Raw genomic sequence first — 21,620 nt, forward strand, 5'->3', positions numbered from 1 at the left:
GTCATTTTTCTGGCCACTGACGTTCTTTCTGATAAAGTGTGATCTGTCTGCGTCTAAAAGCTTTGGTCTGTTGGGACTGAGTTATTGGTAAGAGAATAGTACTGTTTTAAACATCCTGTTTTTCTCCGAAAAGTTCACTGTGCAATGATCCCTAAGTATGGTTAAGAACAGGGTATGGAGCCCCAAGTCAGTGCTTTCCTCGCTCAGAACTGCATAACTTGAGAACGCCGTCTTTGTTTGCTTGCTTTTCTGGTTTTCTCTTTGCCCTTTCCCTCAAGTACATGCTACAGGGCGTCTTACTTCTGTAGGGGACCCTTCAGATAGAGATAGCAGTGCTGTTACTCCCCTTGCGCGCCCCCCCCCCCCCCCCCCGTCATTCAAAAACCTGAAAAACTTGCTTTCGTCCTAGACGCAAGTCCAGATCTCCTTCCCCTAGAAGACGGTCTTCCCCTGTCAGGAGAGAGAGAAAGCGCAGTCATTCTCGATCTCCCCGCCACAGAACCAAGAGCCGGAGTCCTTCCCCCGCGCCAGAAAAGAAGGAAAGAACTCCCGAGCTCCCAGAACCTTCAGTGAAAGTCAAAGAACCCTCAGTACAGGAGGCTACTTCTACTAGGCAAGTGCATAAAACTCGCGACATCTCAGAATTTAAGATTTTACAAATTTTTTTTTCCAATTTTTTTTCAAAATTAGCTTATGGAAAAAGAAACTGAAGAATGTTCCTCCAAAGATAACCACTACTATATATGTTGATTGTACTGTTTGACATATTGTATATACTGTAGCTTGATTTTTTTTTTTTTTTCCTCAATATCTGAGGAAAACTTTGCACTTTAAAAAATAACATACCTCGGGACTGGTGCTGCCCAGCAGGCTAAGCTGCCACTGGCCACTTTCTATCCAGGTCCTTGCTGATGCACCTAGGGAAGCAGTGGAAAATTCCCCAAGTACTTAGGTCCTTGTCATCCACATGAGAGACCAGGATTCATCCTGCCCCAGACCCTCCCCATGGGGAGTGAACAGTGAATGGAAGGTCTCTGTCTCTGTCTCTCCCTTTCTCTGTCACTCTGCCTTTCAAATAAATCATTAAAAAATATGTGTGTGTGTAGAATTACTAGGTACTTACTGGATTTCACTGATAATGTATGTATCTTCTGGAGCTAGAGCAGAGGTAGGGAACATCTGGCTCACAGACCTCACACGGCCCTGCCAAAGCAACTGCAGGCAGGACTCCACATTCAGTAAATCTATAGCAGGCTAATTTTGTCTTTTAAAGATATTTATTTACTTGAGAGAATTCCACAAACAGAAGAGACAGAGGGAAAGGGCTTCCATCCATTGGTTCACTCCCCAAATGGCTGCAATAGCCAGAGTTGCGCCGATTCAAAGCCAGGAGCCAGGAGCTTCTTCGGGTCTCCCATGTGGGTGCAGGGGCCAAAGACTTGGGCCATCTTCTATTGCTTCCCCAGGCTGTAGCAGAGAGCTGGGTTGAAGGGGAGCAGCCGGGATCGAACCGGCGCCCATATAGGATGCAGGTAGCAGCTTTACCCAATATGCCACAGTGCGAGTCCCCAGGCTAATTTTTAAGTTGATAATTTTTGTATGGGCCATAAATTACATTATAAATATCCAAATGGCCCTTGCCAAAATAAAAGGTTCCCCACTTCTGACCCGGAATGGTTGTTTGCATAGAGCTTAAGAAGTTTGTTTATATAAAACTATTACATCTATGGATTATGGCTTAGGAGTCTGAGTAGAAGAAAATAATAACAGTTTTTTGTTTCTCCAGTGACATCCTGAAAGTTCCCAAGCCTGAACCTGTACCAGAACCTAAAGAACCTTCTCCAGAAAAAAATTCCAAAAAGGAAAAGGAGAAGACCAGAGCACGATCTCGGTCACGTTCCAAATCAAGGTCACGGACGCGGTCTCGCTCTCCTTCTCACACTCGACCTAGACGGCGCCATAGATCCCGATCAAGGTTAGTTGTGGCTTCAAGATCAGCATAGATCTTAGATTTTGTCTGTTACTCTGTTAGGTGGAATCTCCACACTGTTTTGAAATCTCCACATTCAGTAAATCTATAGCAGGCTAATTTTGTCTTTTAAAGATATTTATTTACTTGAGAGAATTCCACAAACAGAAGAGACAGAGGGAAAGGGCTTCCATCCATTGGTTCACTCCCCAAATGGCTGCAATAGCCAGAGTTGCGCCGATTCAAAGCCAGGAGCCAGGAGCTTCTTCGGGTCTACTGTCAAAACAGTAGACAACATTTAATACAGATGTTCTTTGGATTTCTGTCGAATTTGAGTACATTTCCTATGTACCATAAAAATCTACATGAATAGAAAAGCGTGACCTTTAAATTTTTTAAATGATGGCTAGTTAAGAAAACTTGGAATTCAGGCTCCTGATTTATTGAGATCATACTTGTTGTGGCAGATCATACTCTCCTAGAAGACGGCCAAGCCCAAGAAGGCGCCCATCCCCTCGCAGAAGAACTCCTCCAAGACGAATGCCTCCTCCACCACGGCACAGGAGGAGTAGATCTCCAGTACGACGGTGAGATTTTTCTTTTTTGTACTTTGTTTCAAAGTATCTTTTGTTGATTCTTTGTGCAAGAATAATTTCAAGATAAAGTTTATATTAGTGTCCCCCAGGAGGAATTCAAGTATATTAGATAATGTCTTCTGAAGAGCCAGTATCATTTAAAGTATAATGCTACTGTTTGTGCTATGAAAAGTGTCTATTCCAGTGTTGGAAAAATAAAAAAAAATCACCATCTTTCTGTTAAGTTTTACCATTTAAGACCTCACCATGAAATCCTACGAAGTGAGGAAATTTGCTCTCTTTCCTTTGGCGTTAACATGCCACTGACTTCTAAAATGTAGGTTACAAAGTTAGTGAGCTACTTTTACAAGCATCAAAGTAATCTATTTGCTATTGCACTTTTTTTTTTAAAGGTTTTTTTTTTCTGCATTGTAGAAGTAATGAGGCTTATAAGTAGTTCTAACATAAATAATAAATTAAAAGTTTCTATAATCCTATTTCATGCCATTATTAGTACTTTGCTTTATGGTTATTTTTGAGGAGATTAGGGATAAATCTAACCCTACCAGTACCAGTAGGTCATTTTTTTCCCCTTTAAATCATTCTAGAATGAGCATAAGGTAAAATGTTAATCTTGAATATATCACTTAACAAGATTATGGCTAGATCTGCACAAAGTTGAGGCCTGGTGCGTTGGCAGCAGAGTTTTGTGCTATCTTAATAAGGTTCACCTGTTTTTGAAAGGACTATGGTGATTAACCTTCAGATTATTCTTTGGACGGGATTTTTGTGTTTGAGTCTTTCTGTGTTTTTTTCAGAGCCACATCAACTTGGAAATAATTATTGAATAGGGAAAATATCAGATCTCCAGAAAGTTTAATTTCTGTAGTCATGTTTTTAGAGTCTAACACTTTTTTAAAAGTACAGTTCTTTGGGACAAGGGCTTATCAAAGTCTTATCAAACTATTACCACTATTAAAAGTTACAGGATTAGTGTTACTACTAATAGAGGAGGCCTGGAATGTAAATGGTCAGGTCAGTTGCAGGCATTGCCCTTTTCCAAAACTGACTATTTCTCCTTAGGAAAGTAATGCTGGTGCCCATGTAGTACAAGACTAGTGGAAACAGCTGTTTCTTGTATTGGAGTTTTGCAAACAGCATGTTTTAGTTGTGCTTACTAAGCCATACAGCAGTCAGAGTATTTTGCAGATTGTGTAAGATTCCCTTTCAGCCAGTTTTTATCTCACACTTAAGGTAGGGTTTCTTTTTTTCAGGTTCTCAGGAACTCTTCTGCCAAAGGTGAATTCTGCAGGTACACATAACTGCAACAGAACTTACCACCAATTTTGCCGCAGAATTCGAGAGGCCCCTGCTTCTAAGTTTATGTAGCTAAATGAATTCCTAAGTCTTGCACATATTTTTTTTAATGCAACCTAAAAGTTGCTTGACTTTGTGTTATTACATGGAAAAAATTTTGCCGCCCAAATTTCGTATGCAAACTCCAAAATACCAATATAATTCCTAAGGAAGAAAGAGATTGGATAGTTATTGTATTACAGCACTCAATTTTACAAGTTTTGTAACTGGAAAGAAACAAACATTTATGTAGTCTCAGAACTAGCTGTTTCCTGTCCTAGGTTTTAGTTTTGTTTCCCTTTTTTTCTTTTTTTTGGGGGGCTCACTATGTACTTAGCTACATAAACTCAAAAGTTGGATAAAAATAGTTTTGTTTTTATGTAAATTGTAATACCTGTGAAGTTTTTTGTGTTTTGGGTAAATATGGGGGTCAGTAAATACAAATATTTTGTTCTGCAGAAGACGACGTTCATCAGCATCGTTGTCTGGGAGTAGCTCATCATCCTCTTCATCTCGTTCCCGGTCGCCGCCAAAGAAACCTCCTAAGAGGACATCCAGTCCCCCTCGAAAAACTCGCAGGCTGTCTCCTTCTGCGAGTCCTCCAAGGCGAAGGCACAGGCCATCCCCTCCGGCAACTCCACCACCAAAAACTCGCCATTCCCCGACACCCCAGCAGTCAAACCGTACGAGAAAAAGCCGTGTTTCTGTGTCTCCAGGGAGAACTTCAGGTAAAGGTAAAGATCCAGCACATAAAAGCATCATGTTGTTGGGTTTGTCTCCGCTCAGCCTCAGAGGTAACTGGATGATACCTGTGTGTGCTTGATGTTCTCTGTAAATGTGCTGCGAGGCTTGCCTTTTCTTTCCTGCTTTATATTCTTGAGGTGGAATTTACCTTTAAAAGCATTGAGTAGGTAAACGCATTGCGTGCCGTGGGCTATTTGAGTTGGGGTGACTTACTGAAGTTTGTGTTTTTGTGAGAAGTTTGCATTTTGTGACTATGAGGACAGCTATTTTTCCCCCTGAAGATTTTTTTGTTCTCCTGTTTGAGGAATGCATAATTCTCTTTTAATTCTTTCTTGGCCACATTGTGTTCCCAAAGAGAGGACATGGTGTCCTCTTAAAAGCTGATTTGTGTTTTAATTCAGGTTTTAGGCAGGGTTCTTCCGAGTCTTGTCCTTGTTTTACCCTACAGATTGATTTCTGAGGAATTTATGATCTGTGATCCTGCCAGGCAAGTAGACTGCTTTATTAGTCTGAGTGAAACTTGTTGGCTGTGGGGTTTGGTCTTTTAGTGTGACGTACATGTGGAGAAAAACTGCAGGATCTGTTTATATCCAGCCTTGGCTCTTAGGGCTGGAGTAATCCAGACACCCTGAAAGGTGACTAGGAGGAAAGCCGGAGAGAATGTCAGAAGCTGGCGGAGCTACTGAATTTTAAGGCACAGTGGGTGCAGGGGCCCAAGACCTGGGCCATCTTCCACTGCTTTCCCAGGCCACAGCAGAGAGCTGGATTGGAAGTGGAGCAGCCGGAATTCAAACCAGTGCCCATTTGGGATGCTGGCACTGCAGGTGGCGGCTTTACCCAATACACCACAGCGCTAGCCCCTTCACTGTATTTAAGTGTTTTTAATCTTTAATCTGTGGAGTATTTTCTGACTTTTATCATTTAGGCCGATTTGGTGATGCACAGTTAAGTAAGATGTCAGTTTTCTGTTGACTCTTGACAGCTGGATAAGAATAGAGAAATCTTTAACTCTTAGGTTCTAACTTAATTTACATATGGTAGGGGCGCCTCAGGTCAGTGTTTTTATAACTTTCTGTGCTGTGTTACTTTTTGTTCAAGATTGGGGGAGATTTCAGTCCATCCATGGTTTCCAGTCACTGTCCAGACCTGATTCCTGTTGCCCTGACGTCTTCTATCTTTTCCTGTGAAATTTGCACTTGGGAATATTTCTTTTCCTTTATTGAAAGCTCTTCAGGGAAAAAATATAAATAGTCCCCCTTGTTATGTGGCAAAAACAAGTTACGAGTTTTCTTTTTCATCATATAGCCGAAGAGTTACAAAAGTTCCTGTGCATGAGGACTGGGTCCTTGTTAAAAGAAGGATGACTGTTGAGAACCTTGAAAAAAGTCTGCACGGGTGCTGTCCTCTTAATGTCTTGTATTTGCTTTTTGCAAACAAGACACAGTGTATATGTACATAAACAAAAAAATCATGGGGTTTTCCTGTCCAAACAAAACCCGACGAGATGCACTGTGTGGTGAACACTCATCAGAGGCTGCCTTCTATGCCCTGAAGCTGAATACTAGTCTGAGATACTTAGTATAAACCGCTCATGGTGTGCTAAAATGATCCTGACCTGCTGATGAAATTTCCGAGCTACAAAAGACCTTAGTGATTATCATTAAGAAACAGGTTCTTGGGTTAAACCTAACGACCCAGAAATAGTAGAATGTAATGTTTCTCATTCATAATTAAATAATGTGTACTTGGCCCAATTTTCTTACCCAGAATGCCTCTGATTGCTGAAGGAGGGAGGTGGAGAATAGGGTAAAATCGTCTAAGTTCTGTGCCTGGTACTATGGTGTCCAAAATTGCTCCGTGGGGGCTCAGGCTCAGAAGAGCAGTGACACCTCTGAAATGCAACAGATAGATGTCACGTGTATGTTTCATGTAGTAGCCACTAATGCCAGCTTTGGGGCTCTGCTGTTGATAGTAGGCTGTTGAAAGGAAAGGAAGGAGGAAACTTTTTTTTTTAAGAACTTAAGGGTAAATTATTTGGCATTAGGAAAACATCGGAATCATCAACATGTTTAAACTGGAATTATATTAGTGTGTTTTGAAATCAAGGACATAGTCCCTGAAGCTGTGACAGGATCTATACTTGAGGTAGGTAATAGTGGTAATTTTGAGTTTATTTAGGTCAATTTGTATAAATTGTTCTGTGTAGACGATGGTCATTTTACTATTTCTAGTAAGTAACCTTGACAAGTCTGAGAGATTAATAAAGTAGGACTTGAAGTAAATTTAAAATTCTGATTTTAGAGTTGCCTTCTTACATTTCATACTCAGTGTTAGAATGATTTTGCCCTTTGAACACTGAAAACACTTAAAAAATGGTATAAAATCTCATTTAGAAGAACAAACAGAAACATGAAATGTCATAATGTTAATTAAAGACTATTTTAGCTAAGTCATTCATGAGAGATTAAGTTCCATTTGTGTTTCCTTTGGGAAAAAAAATGTAAAGATTACAGTCGAACTCTATTACATACTAAGTGGTTATTTGCCAACTACCTTGGGAGCATGACCACGTTTTTACCATATCTTACAGGAAAAAAACATCTTTATTTCATTTCTTGGGTGTTGTTAAAAAAGTTTTAAATATACTTCTGCTATTCCCCACTACTTCCCATAATTCATGTTAGCAATAATTAGATACTTAGTAACCATTCTTCAGCCAATCCACTGATTTGTCCAAATGGCTTCTTAGGTAGAATCATTAATAAAATTTTGGTCATTGAAGAAATATAGTGGTCAGTTCTTTGGTTTAATTATTTTAGCAAAGTTTGCTGTGTTTGATCAACTAGTTCTCTAAATTTACTGCCCCTTGGAATAAGCCCTTAACAGAATTCTAACTATGAATGTTAAATGAGATATGTATGCATTCAAGATCGAGGATCCCAGGGTATTTGCTTTAATCACTCAAAACAGGTGTACGGATCGCAGGGGTCACATTGTCTATAGAAACTGTCCTTTAGAGGGACAGTCTCAAGTAGTTTTTTAGATGAATTCATGGTAAGGTGAATGCTTCTATCTGTGTGCTTACATATACTTAGGATTTTGATTGCAGCAGTAGATGGATATTCTAAGCAAGATGGTAGTTGTTGGGGATCAAGACGTAGGCCCTGAAAGGAGTCTTGGCTCAGATCCTAGCTCGTCCATGTGGCTGTGGTGAAGTAACAGTCTCAGATCTGCCTCCTGTGAATGGGATGGGGATGTGGGAGGCTGAGACTGGCAGCAGTGCTTAAACAGTACATGTAATACAGCAGGCTTGCAAAAGGTCACCATAATACTTTATCACACAGTCAGTAAGAAGAAAGACCGTTGGATAATTCATAAGACACCTACCTCCCTTGCTATTTTAGCGATAGAGCTCACTTTTTCTTTTTTTTTTTTTTTTCTTTTTTTTTTAGCACTCTGGAAGGGATCCTTTAGTCTTATCATTTAATGAGTTTCACCACTGTGAAGGTTGCTTTTTCACAGATTAAATGAATGACCAGTCATTCCTGTTTTCCAGACCAAATACTTTGTTTGAGAAAGCTCCATCCATCTTATTTCTTAATTGTGTGTTCTCTCGGTTTTCTGGACGCTTCTGTCGTGGTTGCTCTCAGGCGCTCTTGCTGAGGTCTCCAAAGTTGAGTGGCCTGTGTTTTAGGTTGTGAGGTTCAGGCAGCGCACAGGTTTCCTGAGCTGTTCCATGTAGCATACAGCTGGATCTCCCAAGGTCTCTCAATGTTGATTGTCTTGTGTGAATCTCAAGATTTTGAAATCAATAGAATTTTTGAGGCTTTTCACCAAGTGTTTATACATTTGTTGCTTCTACTTCAGAAAATGATGGTAAGGTCTTAAAGGAAACAAAGTTTTAGTGCATCTCTTTTTGAGAATTTTATTCCTAAAAAGGCATCTTGTGTGCTTTTTTTTTTTTTTTTTATCTAAATTTTTCTCCCCTTGTTCTTTTTTAGTGACAAAGCATAAAGGTACTGAGAAAAGAGAATCCCCTTCACCAGCACCGAAACCTAGAAAAGTAGAATTATCTGAATCAGGTAAGTTTTGGTTTTGGTTTTTAAGAACTACCTTTGATTTTGCACATTCGGTCAACCTCTGGTTGAAGATGAATTAGGTAGGATACTGCTTAGTGGGTAAGAACTAAATTCCAAAGGCGGACAAACCTGATTGGAATCCCAGCCTCAGCATTTAACTGCTTTTTGTTTGTTTCAATTAACTTATTTCATCTGAGTCAATTCATCTCTGAAATTTGGTTAGTAGGATTTTTGACAGCTGAAATAATGTTTATGAAATGCTTGACACCTAACCTGCCCTGGAAGAAATGGCTAAGTTAGTTTACTTCATCATTTGAATTGGCACTGTAAGCTCTTTGTCTACATTTGATCTTAGCCAAAGGCCGAGAAGCGATAGCTCTTTGTCTATAAAAATTATAGTAGTTGTATTACCGGACCCAACCAAATAAAGGTTCAGGATATCGTTCTATTCAGATACCTCAGCCTTCCCATCTGCAGAACTAAAGAAACACTTTGTAAACGCTCTGTCTTTCAGAAGAGGACAAAGGCGGCAAAATGGCCGCAGCAGATTCTGTGCAGCAGAGACGCCAGTACAGACGGCAGAACCAGCAGTCTTCATCTGGTATGGATGTACTTCTTCTTTGGTCTGTACTTCCTAATCTAAAATACATGTCCCGACTCCACAAATCCAGAATCCACACTCTGAAACTTTCTGACTGCTGACAGTAATGCCACAGGTTGAAGATTTTACATCTGACCTCATTTGCTGGGTCACAGTCAAAATCCAGGCCCACTAATTGAGTAAAGGTAGCCTTGGGCTGTGTTTGTAAGGTATCTGTGAAACATAAATGGATTTTTCTTTTATTTTAGAATTTTGTCCATCCCCAAGATACCTCATTATGTGTATATAAATATTTCCAAATCCAAAAAACTCCAAACGTTAATATACTTCTGATCCCAAGCATTTGGGATAAGGGATATTCAGCCTGTACTTAAGGTCTGTAGTGAGTGAACCTACTTAAGAGAAGTGATGCATCTGCTGGCATAGAAACCTTGGCAGCAGGCAAGATTATTTATTACCATTTTTCTTTTGTTTTCAGATCCTTTCTTAAAATTTTAATGAGTATATTAATAAAAAGGAAAGTTGATATAAAATAAAAAATATAATTCTTTTGTAAATCCCCCTATCTTAACCCCTAAACCTTTTTTTTTCTTTTAAGATGTGTGTGTGTGTGTGTGTGTGTATATATATATTTATTTATTTATTTATTTGAAAGGCAGTTACAGAGAAGTGGGGGGGGGGGGAATCTTCCATACACTAATTCACTCCCCAGATGGCCACAACAGCAAGAGCTGCGCCGATCTGAAGCCAGGAGTTGCTTCCTGGTCTCCCACGCAGGTGCAGGGGCCCAAGGACTTGGGCCATCTTCTACTGCTTTCCCAGGCCATAGCAGAGAGCTGGATTGGAATTGTAGCAACCGGGACTTGAACCGGCGCCAGTATGGGATGCTGGCACTGCGGGCAGTGGCTTTACCCACTACGCCACATGTGTAGGTATTGGAGGGAGGGAGCATACAACCAAGTTCAAGAACACCTTTTCTTTTTATTATAGGAGTATACCATAGTGTATTGAACTAGCTGCCTATTTGGATCTTAGGTGGTTTCTAGGTTTATGCAGATAATCTCAAATAATAATCAAAACTGGGATTGTTTCATTAGTTTGTACACAGAAACCTAATTTTAAACCATACTGATCTTGGCCAGCGCCGTGGCTCAATAGGCTAATCCTCTGCCTTGCTGCGCCGGCACACTGGGTTCTAGCCCCGGTCAGGGCGCCAGATTCTGTCCCGGTTGCTCCTCTTCCAGGCCAGCTCTCTGCTATGGCCCGGGAAGGCAGTGGAGGATGGCCCAAGTCCTTGGGCCCTGCACCCGCATGGGAGACCACAATAAGCACCTGGCTCCTGCCATTGGAACAGCGCGGTGCGGCAGCCATTGGAGGGTGAACCAACGGCAAAAGGAAGACCTTTCTCTCTGTCTCTCTCTCACTGTCCACTCTGCCTGTCAAAAAAATAAATAAACCATACTGATCTTATGTGCTGACTTTGATATTTATCACTAAATCTAGACACTACTTTTGCTTTTTTAAAAAGATTTTATGTATTTGAAAGAGTGGTGGCGGGGGAGGGGTTGTTTTGCATCTATTAGTTCACTCCCCAAATAGCCACAGCGGTTGGGTCTGAGCCAGGCTGAAGCCAGGAGCCTGAAACTCCATCTGGGTCTCCCATGTGGGTGGCAGGAGTCCAAATACTTGAGCCATTTTCTGCTGCTTTCCCAGTGCATTAGCAGGAAGCTGGATTGGAAGCAGAGCAGCCAGGACTCCAAAGTGGGATGCTGACCCACTGCATCACAACCCCAGCCCCTACTTTTGCTTTTCCTTTAAAAAATGGAAACCAAGCAATCCCACAGTGGAAGAGTACTTAGAATCACAAGAATCAAATAATTCCTGAGATGGATTTTAAGCTTTACTATCTATTTGGAAAATGAATGGACTTCTTGAGATGCTTGGTCTGTCTTGTTGGATTGGAGCGTGGAAATGATTTATCTTCCCAAAAATGGTTATTATTTATACCCACCTGGCTTTTATATCATCGAACGTAAGTTGATACTGCTTCCAAGCAGAACTGACAGCTGGTGTGCCGGCTTACGTATATACCCCATCCACTTTGATTCAGAACATCTGGACCGCTTCTTGAAAGCCCAGGCCTAATGTAGTTTTTTCTTTATAATTACAGACTCTGGCTCCTCTTCCTCCTCAGAAGATGAGCGACCCAAAAGATCCCACGTGAAGAATGGTGAGGTAGGCCGGCGGCGGAGACATTCCCCTTCCAGGAGTGCCTCTCCCTCACCACGAAAGCGCCAGAAAGAGACGTCCCCTCGGTAATGTTTTTTCTTCAGTGGTCTTCATCGGTGTTTTATATACTTGCTGAAACCTTGGGGTTATGTTAGAAACTGGTTATCACCTTTATGTCTGCACTTTGAGAAGATGGGTTGGATGTAGTTTAGTGTGGGAGGGATATGTTTTTGTTTCTTGCTTTGTGGATTGTTTTTAGTATTTAACGAGTACTGGGTAAGTTTCAAACCACCCTGTCATCTGTGTGCATGACTAAAAGAATAAACTGTTAAGTCCCAGCATTAGCTCCTGAATGTCTTTGAACACTTTAAAAACTCTCCAGCAGTGATATTTAACTCCATCGAAATGAATACTTTAGTGAATGAAATTCTTGACATTTGTTTTTCTCCACTGCTCTCAGGATGCAGATGGGAAAGCGATGGCAATCGCCAGTGACCAAAAGGTTGGTTAGACACAACTTTGTGAACGAGGGCTCCATGTTGGAACTTGTAGCAGCTTGGTTTCCTGTGTGCTGACCTTATCCCATTCTTAGACGCATCATGGCTGTGGAGAAGTTCCCGAGTTGTTGGAGTTGTTTTTCTTACACATCAGATGACTGATAGGGAGATTGTGCGTGAGATGTTCACATACGAACATTTTTCTGAAAGGGTAGTATGCGTTCCTTAGATTTGTGGTGACTTGAGTGAGGGGACAAGAAAAAGTTCTAGGAAATACAGTGTGGAGAAAGAAGGCTTCGGCACTGCTCAGTCTTTGCAGTAGTAGAGAGGCAGTTGCTTCTCTTACTGAAACCTGCTGACCATTGGGTGTCTACATAACCATAGAAGAGCCTTGTAGAGACAAGGGGCACATAGACCCTAGTGCAAGCCCTTACGTGAGCAGACAGAGGTCCAGGAGGTAAAATGAGTTTCTGAGGATCACATGGTGACAAGACTGAGTCTTGGACCCATATCGCTGAAATCATACGAGAGTGTCTTAACCAGTTTTCTGGGGGAGCAGAGCAGGGCTGGGGTGGGGGGAAGGAGGGGAGTTTCACTGCCATGAAGTTTCTAAGTGTTTGGCCTTGCTGAAACTATCCTGTTGTTCCTTGATGGCTCAGTTTTTATTGAGAGTGTTTTCTTGGAAAGGCTTTTTGGAAACCATTGGCAGTGTTTGTGGTAGAGCAAAGCAGGATATTGGCACCATAGATGAAACTTTCTTTATAATACAATAAAAAGTAAAAACCTACAAACGATAAATCTGGATGTTAAAGTGTAATGACCTGACTTCTGTGAAATGCTTCACAGAGTTAAATTGGCGGTGCAATTTCTTCTCTTCTCCCAGTGGCGAAGCCAACACTAATAATATTCATTGCCTGATTCAGGGTGTTTGCTCCTTACTTGAAAAAAGTCTTAAGTTGTACTAGTGACTTAATGCCATCAGATCCCTAGGATTTAGAGATGGAGAAAGACTGATTTGGAATTGTGCTTTAGTATCACACTTGGAAGGGAAATAGTCTCAGGAATTAACACAAGAAAGGCATTTCGGGATTATCTTTTGTGTAGTTAACAGAACTTTGCTTAGTTCATGGGAACAAGACGTACACATCTTGAGAAAATAATACCAGATTGACAGGAAGCATCAATCCTGTCCTAGGCTAGAAACTAAAAACCAGTTCCTGTATTTGACTATTTTGTTTATATAAAATTAAAAGGTGGCAAACTGAGTTGGCATATATTTTAATAATATTGTTGTGGACTGGTGCCGCGGCTCACTAGGCTAATCCTCCGCCTGCGGCGCCGGCACCCCGGGTTCTAGTCCCGGTCAGGGAGCCAGATTCTGTCCCTGTTGCTCCTCTTCCAGGCCAGCTCTCTGCTGTGGCCCGGGAGTGCAGTGGAAGATGGCCCAAGTGCTTGGGCCCTGCACCTGCATGGGAGACCAGGAGAAGCACCTGGCTCCTGGCTTTGGATCGGCGCAGTGCACTGGCCGTATCAGCCATTTGGGTGGTGAACCAACGGAAGGAAGACCTTTCTCTCTCTCTCTCTCTCACTGTCTAACTCTGCCTGTCAAAAAAAATAATAATTCTGTTGTGAGTTTGCTGTCAGTCTGGCTGATATACTCGTACTTCTCAGGTGTGCTTTTTGTGTTGGTTAAGTGTGCAACAGTTCAGAATTAAGGTTTATATGGTTCTTAATTGTATTTTGACCACATTGCTCTCAAGATAACTTTAGTGCTCAGCCAAGTTTGATTGGTCTAGATAATCTTAGAAAATTCAGAATTTAGAGCAGTGACACAAGAGTTGAATCATAAGCCACAGTGACTAGCACATGTTCAGATTTCTGTGTCAGAGTCCAGTGCCGTCTTCCTAACAAGGAATCAGAGCACAGCTCACTGCGCCTTAGCCCAGCTGCTGGGTGGGAATCTGATTGTCTTCCCAGTTGCTTCTGCGGTCAGGCAGGTTTTCAGACTTAGCATCCTGTGTTATTCAGAGTGTTTTATATCATGACCTAGGGCACACGTTAGTAGGTGCTGAAACAAGCATACAATGGTATGCCTCTCTCAGCCACAAGGAAGACTCTTAATTTCTTATTTTTGTTAGTATTTAATACTAGTTCCTACCCAGCGTCTTCACTAACGGCCTTGACCTGTAGTTTGAAAAACATCTTCTTGAAACATGTAGTACCTATTGCTGCCCTTTGGGTTAATGACTGAAAGGATGTCTTCTGGGTCTTTTATTACCAATGCCACTGACTCAGTCAACTCTTTCATGTTCCGTTTAGTGGTAGACGGAGGAGAAGTCCCTCACCACCACCCACCAGAAGGCGGCGCTCTCCTTCTCCTGCTCCTCCTCCGCGACGGCGCAGGTCTCCTACACCACCACCCCGAAGAAGGTACTGTGTCCCATATGCTGTGTTAGCGGAGCTCAGTCTGTGTGCGGGAGGTAACTTAGTAAAGCGGCATTGCTCAGCTGGCATTAAAGAACTCGGCTAATATGAAAAGTTCAGAGCACACAAATCTATAGAGAGGGAAAGATAGGTTAGTGGTACCTGGGTTAGGGTGGGGAGAGGTTAATGGTTATACAACTATATGAATAGACTAAAACTGTTCAACTGTGTGCTTTTAAATGGGTAAATTGTATAGGATATGTGAATCATGTATCAGTAAAAATATTAAGTAAATGTGCTAATACTCTGGTGGTAACAGAGAAAAAGCACTATCACATTCAAGAATCTTTAATCAAAGTTTATGTCCAGTTAACATGTTCAAGAAGTCTTAATGTGTGTTATGGTAAATTAAAAATTTGTTTTGCACCAAAATAAACTTTAATTATGAACTTTTTGAAGGGCTCTCATAATGGTACCATGTACTTCTGGATACCTCTGTAATATGTTTACAAATTTGAAACAGTCTGCCTGTTAGAAAATATAAGACAAACTCAAAGTCATTCTATGAAGTAAATGACCATCACTTAAATGTCGATTAGGAAAGAGATTGAGGAATAGTTGCAGATTAGAGGGAACTGTGGAGACCCAGGATGCTGGGACGGGAGGAAGACATTCATTATGGGAAAATGGGATTGTGGTGGTGGTATTTTAGTTAATACTAAGTACTGAGGTTAATTTTATAGTTTTTGATGGCTTTGTATAGTGATAGATTCACATGACTGAGTTGCATATCTCCACTATTTTTGTAGCTCTTCTGTAAGTCTAAAATTATTATTATTTAAATATTTTATTTGTTTACATGAAATATTTGAAAGTCAGAGTTACACAGAGAGAGGAAGAGGCAGAGAGAGAGGTCCTCCATCCACTGGTTATCTCCCCCCGACCCCGGCACCCCCCCCCCCCCCCATAGCCAAAATGGCCTGGCCGGAGCTGTGTAAATCTGAAGCCAGGAGCCTCCGAAGTTTTATTTATTTATTTGAAAGGCAGCATGACAGAGATCTTCTATCCACTGGTTTACTTCCCAAATGGCCACAACAGCCAGGCTGAAACCAGGAGTTGGGAACTCTACCTGGGTCTCCCAAGTGAATGAACTCAAGTACTTGAGCCATCTTCCCCTGCCTCCCAGATGCATTAGGGCTCTGAATTGGATGCAGAGTAGTGGGGACTGCAGCCAGCACTCCAGTATGGGATGCATGCCCAAGCAGTGAGTTAACTTGTGCCGGAATACCTCCCTCCGCTCAAAGATGTTTTAATGACATTTCTCAGCTACGTTGCTAAGCAGTGTCGTGACTGGCTGCCACTCTACTCAGCTGTAGTCACCAGAGTGACCTTGCTTTGCAAGTGGTGTGCTCGTTTTTCAGGTGAGGAAATGGAGGTTCAGAGTTACTAAATTATGCCCAGATGCAGCAGTGGAAGTGCAGCCTACCGCATTGGCCCCAGAAGGCCTATTGTAAAGTGCCTCTTATGCAGGAATTTGAATTCAAAATCTGAAGAAAGAGCAGCTTGGGCTTAAAAGTTAAATTGGAGGGGCTGGCACTGTGGCGCAGCGGGTTAAAGCCCTGGCCTGAAGCTCCAGCATCCCATGTGGACGCCGGTTCGAGACCTGGCTGCTCCACTTCCAATCCAGCTCTCTGCTGTAGCCTGGGGGGCAATGTAAAATGGTCCAAGTCCTTGGGCCCCTGCACCCGCATGGGAGACCTGGAAGAGTTTCCTGGCTCCTGGCATTGGAAGGCACAGCTCTGCCCGTTGCAGCCAGATGGGGAGTGAACCATTGGATGGAAGACCTCTCTCTCTCTCTGCCTCTCCTCTCTCTGTGTAACTCTGACTTTCAAATAAATAAATCTTTAAAAAAAAAAAAAAAAAAAGTTACATTGGAGTCTTAATTCCAAAGAAGCAAGTGTCGGGTTACACATGGAGGGGGAGCTCTGGACTTTGGCGGAGACACCTTCTGCCTGGCAGTGGGAGCAAGCTCTTCGAAAGTGGTCTGGGACTGCAGCCATGGTGTTCTGCCTGCAAACCTCTGAGTTGGTTCTGTAGGTTGTGTTCCATTTAAATTCTGAAAATAGCGTGTTTCTCCATTAATCAGAATGTTCTGTTTTGTAGTCTGAAATAAGTAGAAATCTTATTAGTAGGGTTTTTTTGTTGTTGTTGTTTTAACTTTAAATGAGAGTAAAGGGCTAGTGTGTCCACTTACAAATGTACCCCCTTTGCCTAGGGCTAATTACAGAATGGCCATAGCTGCTAGCTTTTTCTTTTTTTTTTTTTTTTTATTCAATTGCTGGGCGGTCTGTTGGGCCTTCCAGCTGAGCTGATCTGTGTTTGTCTTAGGACTCCTTCTCCACCTCCACGCCGGCGCTCGCCTTCCCCTCGGAGGTACTCCCCTCCCATACAGAGGAGATACACCCCCTCTCCACCTCCCAAGAGAAGGACGGCTTCTCCTCCACCCCCTCCAAAACGGAGGGCGTCGCCATCTCCACCACCAAAGCGGCGAGTCTCGCATTCTCCACCTCCCAAACCGAGAAGCTCGCCAGTCACCAAGAGACGCTCGCCTTCGTTGTCATCCAAGCATAGGAAAGGCTCTTCCCCAAGCCGCTCCACCCGGGAGGCCCGCTCGCCACAGCCAAACAAACGACACTCGCCTTCCCCTCGGCCTCGAGTTCCTCAGACCTCCAGCCCCCCACCCGCCCGGAGAGCGCCGTCGTCCTCACCCCAAAGAAGGCAGTCTCCATCTCCAAGTACTAGGCCCATTAGGAGAGTCTCCCGGACTCCGGAGCCTAAGAAGACAAAAAAGTAAAAACATTTGATGCTTCTTGCTTAGGGATATTTGTTAATCTTGTCATGGTTGGAAGCTTCCCACCGCCCCCAGCCCTCTGGGGTATTTTTTATTTTTGTGTTTTACACAGAAAATACGGAAAGGAATAAGCTGTGAATACAAACTTTAAAGGCAGATTTTAAGTGTTATTCACAGATCCTTTTCCATTTTCAGGATAGTTCCCAATGGCGTAAACTTAAGTGCCATAGAATTTTGTAGGTTCTTCGGGGTAACGGTCTTGGGGAGTGTGCCTCCAGAAAGTGTTGCATGGATCATTGCTGTGTGGGAGACTGCACGAACAGTCTGAAGCCGGAGGGAAGGAATTGATCTTACTGGTTTCATACTAGCAGTGTCACTAGACAGTGTTGTGGGAGACTTGGGTGTTGTAAAGTTAGTTAATAGAACCAGCTAGCAAACCGAGTACTGTAAAATGTTGGAAAGGCTGTGACCTGCTGTACATTGTCATTGGTTATTTTTTCTTAGGAAGTGATGTCTTTTCTTGATGCTAAGTGCTTTTTTCCCCCCTCTGTCTAGGACTGCCTCTCCAAGCCCACAGTCTGTAAGGAGGGTCTCATCCTCCCGATCTGTGTCTGGATCTCCTGAGCCGGCAGCTAAAAAACCTCCAGCACCTCCGTCCCCTGTCCAGTCCCAGTCGCCCTCTACAAACTGGTCACCAGCGGTACCGGTCAAAAAGGCTAAGAGCCCAACACCAAGCCCATCACCGGCAAGGGTATGTATCTGGTTGTGGACATTTCTCTGAGTTTGCAGATGATCACATTGAGGGAGAGAACACCACTGGTTATTAAAATATGGATAATAAGCTGGTTGTTTGTCTCTGTGAGTCAAATTTGATCTTGCTCCAGTTTCTGTATTCTATAAAATCAGGGGTTAGAGTCCTATCTTTAATTAGATTGACTGAGTTGTGCAAGCCAAACTGATCGAATCGTGAGGACTTTTATTTTCTGTTTGTTTTACAGATTTATTTATTTGAAAGGCAGAGTTAGAGAGGGAGAGATATTCCATCCACGGGTTCACTCCCTCAAATGGCCGCAATAGCCATGGTTAGGCCAGGCCCAAGGCAGGAGCCTGGAATTCTTTCCAGGTCTCCCACCTGTGTGCAGGGGCCCAAGGACCTGGGCCATCTTCCACTGCTTTCCCAGAATCACTAGCAGGAAGCTGTATTGGCAGTGCAGCAGCTGGAACTTGAACTGGTGCCCACATGGGATGGTGCTAAAGGTGGTTTCACTCACTGCGCCACGGTGTGGGCCCCCTGAGGACTTCTTAACAAATTGCTTAGAAATAATGAAATTTCAAAATTGTATACCAGGATTGAAGAGCCTGCCTTTTACCTGAATTTGCTATGTGGATGATTCCCAGTTTATGATGTTTCAGCTTGCAGTTTTTCAACTTTATAATGGTACAAAAGGGATATACCATTTTGAGTTTTCTCAGGCTAGCATTCTGGACAGCCATCTGCTTCTCACTTTCTATGAGGTTTTGAGTAAACTAGATGAGATAGTCGATACTTTACACTAAGCATTATTTTGGGTGATTTTGCCCAACTGTTGGCTAATATAAATGATCTGAGTATGTTGGTGATAGGACAAGCTAACCTCCAGTGCTCTGTAGGTTAGGTGTGTTAAGTGTACTTTCTATATAATGCTATTCCCAACATAAAGTATAAGGTTTACAGTGTTTAATGGGCATGTAACCCATTTTAAGACAGGGGCATCTGTCTGCAGTGACAAGCAACTGGCTACTCCCACTCTACCATTTACCTTGAAGTCCTTTTGCTATTCTTAGAAGCTGTGAATATTATCTTAGAGGTGGGAAACACAGACATCAAAGATAATATTCACAGCTTCTAATGAATACTGTTTTTTGTTTTTGTTTTACTTTTATTTATTTGAAAAGTAGAGTTAATAAAGAGGGAGCAAGAGAGCGAGAAAGATGATCTTCCAGTCACTGGTTCACTCCTCAAATAGCCACAAGAGCCAGGGCTGGACCAGGCTGAAGCCAGGTCTCCCTGTGGGAGCAGGGACCCATGCACTTGGGCCATCCTCTGCTGCTTTCCCAGGCACATTAGCAGGGAGCTGAATCAGAAGTAGAGCAGCTGGGACTCAAACCAGTATCCATATGAGATGCTGATGCTACAAGCAGCAGCTTGACCTACTTGCACCGCAGCACCGGCCCCATCTAGGAATTGCTGCTGGCTGGCCTTGGGCCCTTTTCTCTCCCTGAGTTGAAATCCTGAGGCCTTGAGGGGCTAAAATGTTCAGTTGAACCGAAGTTTAGACTGGTGATGATTGTGCTTTTCCTGGATTTGTAGAATTCAGATCAAGAAGGAGGTGGGAAGAAAAAGAAGAAAAAGAAGGACAAGAAACACAAAAAGGATAAGAAGCACAAGAAGCACAAAAAACACAAGAAGGAGAAGGCGGTGGCGGCGGCGGCTGTCGCGGCTGCTGCTGCCATCCCCCCTGCAGCCGTCGCTGCTGCCACGACCACCTCAGCACAGGAGGAAGCAGAGGCAGCGCTGGAGCCCAAGAAGGTATGTGGGCGCCGTGCGCACAGCCTTGCTGCCGCGGGCCTGGGCGCTGAGGCGTTCCCTCCGGAAAATCAGCGAAATCCTTTTTTGCTAATAATTAGTTCTCAGCTGTTCCATGTTCTGATCTGTTTCCCTCTGACCTGCCAAGAGCAAGAATTTGCCAGGAAGCTTAATGGAGTTTTTTGTTTTTAATGACTTGATCAAATTCACACAGGCTAGGGGCCACCCAGTTAAAGAGTGCGGTCACGTGCGGTTTAGTCCTTCCAGAGCTGTGCAGTCATCCCCACCGTTCGCTTCTGCTCGTTCCTGACCATCCTGCCGGTGTCCCGAGTCTTAACAGTGTGACCGCTGGGTTTCTTTCAGGAGACTGAAAGTGAAGCTGAAGATAACCTTGATGACCTAGAGAAGCACCTGCGGGAGAAGGCCCTGCGGTCCATGCGGAAGGCTCAAGTGTCCCCACAGTCCTAGGTGGAAACGTTTGTTATGATGTAAATTTTATTTGGTTTGTACGCAATTCAATTTCAAAATTGCTAAAATGTGTTTGAGCTTTAGACTATAACATTTGTTGTAATAATTGCTAGGTTGAAGTTCACCATGTAAAAAAAAAAGGGCATGGATTTACATTGCAAAAGGTGTCCACGGTGTATTAGTGACATTCTTTCATTGACAGCTGACATACATTCATTTAGAGTGAAATATTTTAAGCCAAAAAAAAATCTCCTTTTTAAAAAAGGGGGTTTAAATATTGTTGGCATTCTTATGGTTCCTTTAAATGCCCCTGGCTATTTCCAAAGGGGTTCCTCTCACTCTCTTTTTTCTTTTTTTTTTTTTTTCTTTTTTTTCTTTCTTTACCTTTTCTCATTTGAGTCTCTTACCACCCATTTAAGTTATGCTTCCAACCTCATGGTTTGTAAGCTCGCCCAGAAGTAAGACCACTGTTGAACCACACAAAAGGACAAGTGAGTGTTTTGATGCCACAATCTTTCCTGTCGCCTGTGGAGTCTCTGCTGCAGTGAATCAGGATTGGAGCTGACAGAAAGCAAAGCCCCGTCGCTTGCCAGGACACTGTGGGTCTCTATCCATGTGGAACAAGTTGATTTGGAACACTGGAATTTCATTCTATTCTGTTCTGGGGTGTTCTTTTTTTGTTTGTTTGTTTTCTTTCTTGTAAAGGCAATTAACTAGTCCCAGGAAGGATCCTTCAGTTATATAAAATTTTGTTTTATGAAATGTCATGGCTCCATCATATTTTTGTCTTGTTCTTCCAATTGGTATATTCAGCTTTCAGAGCTCTTGTATTTGGAAGGCTGGAAGGGCCCGGACTTTGAAATAGTGTCTTGGTTTCACTTTTTTGTTGTTGTTTGTTTGTTGATTTTTTTTTAAAACTAAAGCTATATAAAGCTTGTGGATTAAACAGAATAAATTTCTAAATTTAAAATTATGTACCATTCACTTTTACTTATCTTGTACTCCAGGAAACTTGCCATGCCTAGATCGTACAGTGGTGGGGTAGTAGTTGGGCAAGGGAATGCAGGCCACATTAATCATCGCTGTGATGAGTACAGCAAAGGCAGAGGGCAGGGTGCACTGAGCAAGCACCGTGGTCCACCAGGCAAAGTTGGAAAAGAGTCTTTGAGGCAGAAGGAGCCTGGTGCACTGTGGGAAGTGGAGGGTCAGGTTTGACTACCCAAAGTTCAGTTGCTTTTGCATGCGAGCGCTAGTAGAGCAA

At 42.7% G+C, this 21,620-nt stretch overlaps 1 protein-coding gene across 10 annotated transcripts in view; it reads left to right on the forward strand.

Moving 5' to 3' along the window:
- The window catches only part of SRRM1 (serine and arginine repetitive matrix 1), a 28,303-nt gene extending 6,971 nt beyond the window's left edge, over positions 1 to 21,332 (forward strand). For 3 of the 10 annotated variants that reach the window (XM_062190640.1, XM_062190647.1, XM_062190650.1), the window contains 13 exons: positions 410 to 613; positions 1,787 to 1,975; positions 2,437 to 2,556; positions 4,360 to 4,634; positions 8,646 to 8,726; positions 9,238 to 9,324; positions 11,495 to 11,639; positions 12,014 to 12,055; positions 14,370 to 14,480; positions 16,863 to 17,324; positions 17,881 to 18,076; positions 19,676 to 19,894; positions 20,255 to 21,332. In XM_062190640.1, coding sequence (XP_062046624.1) covers positions 410 to 613; positions 1,787 to 1,975; positions 2,437 to 2,556; positions 4,360 to 4,634; positions 8,646 to 8,726; positions 9,238 to 9,324; positions 11,495 to 11,639; positions 12,014 to 12,055; positions 14,370 to 14,480; positions 16,863 to 17,324; positions 17,881 to 18,076; positions 19,676 to 19,894; positions 20,255 to 20,359 — 2,236 coding nt within the window. In that variant the 3' untranslated portion in view covers positions 20,360 to 21,332. The remainder of the gene's footprint in view (positions 1 to 409; positions 614 to 1,786; positions 1,976 to 2,436; positions 2,557 to 4,359; positions 4,635 to 8,645; positions 8,727 to 9,237; positions 9,325 to 11,494; positions 11,640 to 12,013; positions 12,056 to 14,369; positions 14,481 to 16,862; positions 17,325 to 17,880; positions 18,077 to 19,675; positions 19,895 to 20,254) is intronic. The other 7 variants (XM_062190641.1, XM_062190645.1, XM_062190646.1 and 4 more) reach the window with 7 other exon arrangements.
- Positions 21,333 to 21,620: the final 288 nt, after the last annotated feature.

This window comes from Lepus europaeus, chromosome 5, assembly GCF_033115175.1.
Source record: "Lepus europaeus isolate LE1 chromosome 5, mLepTim1.pri, whole genome shotgun sequence".
Lineage (NCBI taxonomy): Eukaryota > Metazoa > Chordata > Mammalia > Lagomorpha > Leporidae > Lepus > Lepus europaeus.